This window comes from Leptonychotes weddellii, chromosome 10, assembly GCF_054177405.1.
Source record: "Leptonychotes weddellii isolate Sample4059 chromosome 10, ASM5417740v2, whole genome shotgun sequence".
NCBI classification, from domain to species: Eukaryota; Metazoa; Chordata; class Mammalia; order Carnivora; family Phocidae; genus Leptonychotes; species Leptonychotes weddellii.
In genome coordinates, this window is record NC_138378.1 from 71,732,562 (window position 1) to 71,740,457 (window position 7,896).

Sequence of the window (7,896 nt, forward strand, 5' to 3'; positions counted from 1 at the left end):
GCGCGGCGGCGGCTCCCGGGCGCTGATTGGCCGAAGCCGCGGGGGGCGGGGCGGCGGGTGTGAAGGGGGCGGGCTCGGGCTGCTCACCGCTCCCTCCCTTCTTCCCATCTGCGTCCTCTCTCGCGGCTCCCGCGTTGCATCATCTCCAGCCTGTGGCCGCTGTGGGAAGGCTGGGCGCGGCGCGATCCACTCAGGCCGTGGCTCCAGCCTGCTTTCCCGTGTCTCTCCTGGCCCTTTCCCACCTGCTTCTGCACCCACGCCGGGAGCTCCCCGCCCGCCGGCTCCCAGAACCCGCGGAGCGCAACCGGCGGACGTCGCCAGCTCTGCCTGATCCGTTCATTGAGAGCCCGGCTTATCCCAGAGCCAAGTCTCCCGCCTCCTCCAGCTCGGCGCCGCGAGCAGCGCCATGGAGAAGAGTAGCGAAACCAACGGCTACCTGGACGGCGCCCAGACGGGGCCTGCAGCAGGGCCTGGCGCGCCCGGGTCCGCGGTGGGACACGCGCGGCGCTGCGCGGGCTTCCTACGGCGGCACGCGCTGGTGCTGTTCACCGTGTCCGGAGTGGTGGCGGGCGCCGGCCTGGGCGCGGCGCTGCGCGGGCTTGGCCTCACCCGCACGCAGGTCGCCTACCTGTCCTTCCCCGGCGAGATGCTGCTCCGCATGCTGCGCATGATCATCCTGCCGCTGGTAGTCTGCAGCCTGGTGTCGGGCGCCGCCTCCCTCGACGCCAGTTCTCTCGGGCGCCTGGGCGGCATCGCCATCGCCTACTTCGGCCTCACCACGCTTGGCGCCTCGGCGCTCGCTGTCGCTTTGGCGTTCATCATCAAGCCTGGGTCTGGCGCGCAGACCCTCCAGTCCAGTGACCTGGGGCTGGAGGAGTCGGGGTCCCCTCCGGTCCCCAAAGAGACAGTGGACTCTTTCCTCGACCTGGCCAGGTAACGCCCCCCCCCCTCCGCCAAGGGCACAGTGAGGGACACAAGCTCTCTAATGCATTCCAGTGCGTGCGCCCCCCACCCCCCCACATACACACGGACACACACACCACCTTCATACACTGCTAAGAGTTCATTCTTAATTGGCTGCTGGTGATGAACCAGCCCTACCATTAGGTGGGAGTGTTAGGGAAGAGCAGCTGTCCCACCTGTACTGTACTCCTTGTACCATCTGGCCGCCCTTACCAGTAGGAACGTTCCAACCATACCCCATTATCTTCACCCTGTTTTCTCGGCGCGGTCCCCAAAAGCTGTTGGGAGCATTAGTTAAATTTTGCCTGTATCATCCTCACCTGTAATCTCTGGCCTTCCCTGTTTCAGCCCTTCGGCTGAGAGGAAGGTAGCAATTTTTGAAGACTTATCAGAGGACCCAAGGATAACAGGGCTGGGGTTAGTTGTATGAGGCCCACTGTCCAGAAACATGGCTCTCCGGGGGGCTTGGGACAAGTTGCTTCCACCCCATAGTCAGGATCACTGTAGAGTATTGTTGGGTTTCAAGGAGCTTTATTTCTGGAAGGGTGAGTTCTAGAGGGGAAGGAGTTTTGCCTGTTCTTTGTGATTCTTAGAAGTTGCATTTTATCCCTTGAGATGCAATGTTGTTTTTGGATTATCCAAAGCCTCAGCCTCTCTTGGTTTCTCCATTAGCCCAGAGTTCACAGATGGGAGAACTGCAGCCTGGAAGCATTTACGGTCCTGGCCAGGTTCAGCTGAGTGAGGAGCTCAGCTGGCTCCTCCAGGTTTCCGAAAATTCTGGATTCGGAACCTTGGAGGTATGTTTTGTCTTGAGTCACTGAGGCAAAGCTCCTCCTGGCTGAGGCTACAAAAAACAGCAAATCCTGGGCAAAGTGACTTGACTTCCTGCTATTTGCTTTTCTCTCTCTGGAAAATGTGATGAATGTCTGCCACTTGAGTGTGTGTTCATTTGAAACTACAACAACAACAATAAAAAGTCCAAGGCTTTTGTATTGAAAAAAAAAAAACCAAAAAAACAAAACACAAAACCAACCCAAAAACCTCCAATGAGGGGGACCAAAAAGTTCATACCAAAAAGGCAGATGGGGATGGCCTAAGAGGACTTTGATGTGATCACAGTCTTTGGTATCTGGCAACTTGATATTTGGTCTTCTGAGATCCTTAAAGTTTTGGGACTTTTAGGTGGGTGCTGAAAACAAAGTCTGCTGAGGTTGAGAGTGCTTTGGGCTTATTACATTCAGTGTATCAGTCAGTTTTCCCCAGGAGGGAAGGTGGTTATGGGGTTAAAGGATTCTTTTTTGCAGGGATCAGTGGCCCAGGGAAGGGAGTATGGATGCCCAGCTCTGACCTGCTGGTGGTACCCCAGAGGGAGGCTCAGTAGCATTCTTTTATCTCCAAAAGAGGGACAGTAGCCCCCAAATGGCGCAAGGTAAGGTGAGGGGTTACTTTATTACCACCTGTCTCAGAAGGGACATCTTCTTTCTTGATCGTGGTTTTCTAGTTTTAGATCCAAGCCCCTACAGCTGCTGCTTCTGAAGCGAATGGTGACCCAGCATCATGGCTTAGTGGTCTGTCTGGGTGCAGACTTTTCAGTGACTTGGGCTGCAGATGCAGGAAAGGACTAAGAGAACCTTTGTCGTGGCTTGTTGGGAATAGGCAGCATTTCATAATGCTTCCACAGCCAGCCTCTAGCTGCTCACAGATAAAGGTAGGGCAGGTGCTATGATCCTGTTTTACGACTGAGGAAACTGAGGCAGAGAGAGATCAAGTGATTTGCTCAAGGTCACAGAGTGGTTTATTGAAAGAAGGATTAGCAAAACTATGGGTCTTGTGCCCCACAGTTCGGGGTTCTGCTTCTCCCACTCTCCCCTCCCCCAAGTCAATATGCCAAGGTAATGGGGCCATGCTGCTGGTCCAGTCCGCCATCTCAGACATGTTTGCCCTGGGCCAAAAGGGAATCAGGTAAGAATATGATTTGGGTCGGGGCAGATGCCCACTTCCTCTAAACAGAGGACCTGAGCCCCGTCCAGTGAAGGAAAGCCTGTGTACTGCTGTTCCGATTTGCCTTCACGTTGAGGAGCTCGTGAGAGGGAACTGAGTTCTGAGCCATGTCTAAGTGCTTCCTGAGTCCCTGGGTCAAAGTTTTAAATTTGCTTCCTGCAAAGAAACCCCGCAGATACTGATTTTATGGGACTCTGGGCACATTCCTTGGTAAAGGCAGGGCGCAGTCCTTTCTGCCTGTGGGCACTGAATGAAGTGAGAACACTGACAAACACCTCAGTTATCCAACAGGCCCTCACCGGGTAACTGCCCAGAACTCAAAACACCCAAAAGGAGTGGGAGCAGTCTCTGATAATATAGCGCAGCTGCTGCTGGGGCTTTGCTGGTGGTGCAGTGCCTCAGGGTCTCTCTGCTCCGGTGTCTAATTTTTCTCAAGACGGAACTACAAGTCAGAAAGAAATGAAGCTAGGGGCGCCTGGGTGGCTCAGTTGGTTAAGCGACTGCCTTCGGCTCAGGTCATGATCCTGGAGTCCCGGGATCGAGTCCCGATTCGGGCTCCCGGCTCGGCGGGGAGTCTGCTTCTCCCTCTGACCCTATCCCCTCTCATGCTGTTTCTCTCTCTCTCTCTCTCTCTCAAATAAATAAATAAATAAATAAAAATCTTAAAAAAAAAATAAAAGAAATGAAGCTAATAGATATTCAGTATAACTTTCAGAAGATTTTCAGAGTGCCGTTGCTGAGTGGTTTGATTTCCCAAGCCACAGTGGATTAGAAATAACAAAGGCCAGGGAGTGTGTGTGAAGCACGGTTGCTGGAAGCAGGCCCTTCAAGAGCTGAGAAGGGGTGATGGAGAGCAGCTGGCAGGTGGGAGAGCGCCGGTCTTCTCCTGAGCAGCCCAGAGCTTTATGCCTGGAGACTCAGAACAGTACAGGACTCTCAGAACTGGGTGTGACCCAAGTGATTGAGCTGTGACTGTTCATCCAAAATGAAATGGTTTCGGCACCAAAGAGCCACTGAAACAGGTTACGAGGAACTCAGTCATTATGGAACTTCTTGGTCCCTAACAAGATTTACTGATTGGGAGTCCTAGAGCATGTCCCTAATTTCTGTGTCTCAGCTTCCTCATCTCTGTAACGGGCATCATGAAAGTACCTGCCTCGGAAGATTGTTCTGAGGGTTACATGAGTTATGTCTGTAAAGCTGTTTGACCAGGGCTGGCCGACTCTATGCTTACTCTGGTTATGAATGGGCCAGGATTACAGAGCTATCGGGAAGTTGTGTTTGTTTCACATGAACTTACAGGGATGGCCCTCTTTTCATAGTCTAAAAGAAAAGAGAATAAATGGTGGGGGGGAATGTTTGGGGGAGCTCAGGATGACTTGAAGCTAATGTTTTTAGGTGTGTTGGGAACTACATGGAACTTGGAGAAAAAGAAGTGAACAGTTACTATGTTTTGGACTAATAGAATCAACACTGTGGGGAAAAAAGGGGGAGGGTGCCTGGGTGACTCATTCGGTTAAGCATCGCCTTCGGCTAAGGTCATGATCTCAGGGTCCTGGGATCGAACCCTGCGTCGGGCTCTCTGCTCAGCAGGGAGTCTGCTTCTACCTCTCACTTTTCCTTTATGCTCTCTCTCTCTCTCAAATAAATAAATAAAAATCTTAAAAAAAAAATCAACACGTGGGAATTTTGGAAAATGTAGAAAAGTCAAAACTGAACACAGAAGAGCCTTCCATTCTAAAAGGGAGCAGAAATCCTCACATACCCTCTCTGACATTCCAGTTTCTGCATTCCTGTCCCCCGCATTAGATGTTTGTGGTCTCCAAAGCTGACCATCGACCTCAATTTTCTTCCGCTATAAGTGGAAAGGATTGAGACCACTGGCTTCTAACATTCCCTTGGGTGTTAAAATTTGTAGTTTTCAAATGGAAAACCAGAGGCTTCTCTGCAAAGGTGGCAGGTAAGGACAGCTCCTGGGTGGGGCCGAGGGCTCCTTCTGGCCCCAGGCCACTGTCTTTTGCAAAAGCTTAGCAGGATGCAGCCCTGTGCCTGCCTGGTAGACACAAATGAGATTTTGCCTGTTGCCCAGTTTTCTAGGCTTTATATTTTTTTCTTGTGCTCATTTTCTCAACAGTGGACAGTGCTTTGAGCCTTTCGCTTCACAGAGGGAAGCATGAGGGACTTACTTGCCTGGTCAAGGACTGGTGTGAATATGATGCCTCTCAACCTGCAAAGAACACACTTCTTGAATAGCTTCAAAGAAACCTGTAGGAGGCCGAGCTCTAATATTAGCCCCTAGATCGTAGTCAAGGGAGTGAATAGTGAATAATTTCTTTTAAATGTTGGCCATGGCAGGCCGTTTGGCATATGCCTACGTCTCTCTTCTATAGGCAAGAAGAAGACTCTTAGCAAATCTAACAAGGATCCATTAATGGAGGTTTCTCAGCCTAGTTAGTCACTAAAGGGAAAAAGTGGCAGCTTGTTATTTAAAAAAATAATAAAAGCTTTTACCTTGACACCTTTCCTTCTGCCACCCAGGAGACTACCTGAATAGTTCAGAGACTGAAAAGAGCATACACCCAGTGAGGCGGCATGGGGGGGGATTAAAAGCAGACACTGGGGTCAACTACCTGAGTTTGAATCCTGCTCTACCACTTACTAGCTGTATGGACAAGTCTTTAAGCCTCTCTATGCCTCAGTGTTCTTATCTGTAAAATGAGACTAATAATAGTGTCTACTACCTGCATTTGTTATGAGGATTAAGTGAGTTAATATTGGAGTGCCTTGCTAATATTCTCAAGTGTCCCAGCCCCTCAGGGATAGCCCTCAGGCCATTTGTTACAGAGGATTGGTGCTGTTTTTAATCTTATTTCCCCAAAAATCCCCACCCCAGGGGCCTGGCATTAACCTTTCCAGCTGGAATCTAAAACTGGATATGGGCCTTCAAAAGAGGGTAGATTACTCCCCTGCCCCCCACTGTCACCAGAGTATAAGCCCACTACACCCAACCCTTCCTCTGCTCCCAGCCTTGTGGGGGGTACCAAGATCTGAAGGGGCATGTCCCTGTTAACCAACTCTATAACAATAAACACTAAGGATAATAAATATTTAGCAGGTGTACATACCGTGCAATATCCTGTTCTGAACAGTCTTTTGAAATTTTCATAAATTCAGTAAAGAATTTTTGAACTTAAATAAAAGGAAATATTTCTGGAACAAAAAAATATACCTAAGCAAAAGTAAATTGTTTTCCATTCTTCTCATATAGGACAGGGAAATGCATACCACCCTTGACATTTAAATAGGATCAGAAGAGCAAACAGTACCAGATGTATAAAGAAGGAACATTTTTGAAGTTCTTCATTGTGTGAGCTGCATGTGTGTATACCACCACTAACAGAAGTTCAGCCTCCTCTCATACCCCCTAATGCCCAGTGAAATTGGGTACTGTGGAGAGGCAAAGCATGGAAAGACCGTTTGGTCCTTCTTACTCCCAGACTCTGGATCTCAGAACTCCAGATCTGCAATGTCCAGGATGATAGACACTAGCCGCAAGTGTTTACAGTTAAGACATTTCAATGTAAATAAAAGAATTCAGATCCTCCGTAGCACCAGTCATATTTCAAGTATCCAATAACCACATGACTACCGTATTGGACAGTTAGTCTAGGTGGAGCATGAATGGGAGATGTACCAGCTTAATGTCTCTGGGTTCTTGGTGTCCCCATGTGCTAAATGAGGGTGTTGATCTTGACCACCTCTAAAATCTCTTCCAGCTCAAATGTTTCTTATTTTGAAAGCACACGGAGTTATTGTGTAAATGTGAGGAGTTAGGAAAAGTGCCTGAAGACAGAGCTCTGAGGGGCAGGCAAACCTGCTTACATGACAAACAGCTGATGCCTGAACGCAGGAGAGCTCAGGAGTAAGGAAGCCAGAGTTCATGCACAGCAGCGTCTGTGTTTAAAAGCCAAAGGGAAGAGGAATAAGAAGCTTGCAGAGAGGAGATCAAAGTCGGAGGGCTGACACCACCCGACTATATGAGACTTAACATAAAACAACAGTAGTCAAGACAGTGTGGTGGCTGGTGAAGGAATAGTCAAATAGACCAATGGAACGGAATAGAGAGCCTGTGTAAATATAGTCAACTGATCTTTGACAAAGAAGTAGAGGCGATACAGTGGCACAAAGGTAATCTTTTCAACAAATTGTGCTGGAACAGCTGGACATCTGACACCTAGACACAGACCTTGCACCCGTCACAAAAATTGACTCAAAATGGGTCACAGACTTAAATGTAAAACGGAAAACTCTAAAACTCCTGGAAGACAACTTAGAGAACCTAAATGACCTTCAATATGGCAGTAACTTTTTACTTTTTTTAATTTTATTTTATTATGTTATGTTAGTCACCATATAATACATCATTAGCTTTTGATGTAGTGATCCATGATTCATTGTTTTCATATAACACCCAGTGCTCCATGCAGTACGTGCCCTCCTTAATACCCATCACCGGGCTAACCCATCCTCCCAGCCCCCTTCCCTCTAAAACCCTGTTTGTTTCTCAGAGTCCATAATCTCTTATGGTTCATCTCTCCCTCCGATTTCCCCCCCTTCATTTTTCCCTTCCTTCTCCTAATGTCCTCCATGCTATTCCTTATGTTCCACAAATAAGTGAAACCATATGATAATTGACTTTCTCTGCTTGACTTATTTCACTTAGCATAATCTCCTCCAGTCCCATCCATGTTTTTGTAAAAGTTGGGTATTCATCCTTTCTGATGACTGAGTAATATTCCATTGTATATATTGACCACATCTTCTTTATCCATTCATCTGTTGAAGGGCATCTCGGCTCTTTCCACAGTTTGGCTATTGCAGACATTGCTGCTATGAACATTGGGGTGCATATGGCCCTTCTTTTCACTACAT

The 7,896-nt window shown here is 48.6% G+C and overlaps 1 protein-coding gene across 1 annotated transcript in view; it reads left to right on the top strand.

Annotated features, from left to right (window-relative positions):
- The first annotated feature begins 94 nt into the window (after nucleotides 1-94).
- Nucleotides 95-7,896, top strand: part of SLC1A4 (solute carrier family 1 member 4) — a 24,609-nt gene continuing 16,807 nt past the window's right edge. The window contains exon 1 of the mRNA XM_081833605.1: nucleotides 95-933. Within this exon, the coding sequence (XP_081689731.1) occupies nucleotides 407-933 (527 nt within the window). The 5' untranslated portion in view covers nucleotides 95-406. The remainder of the gene's footprint in view (nucleotides 934-7,896) is intronic.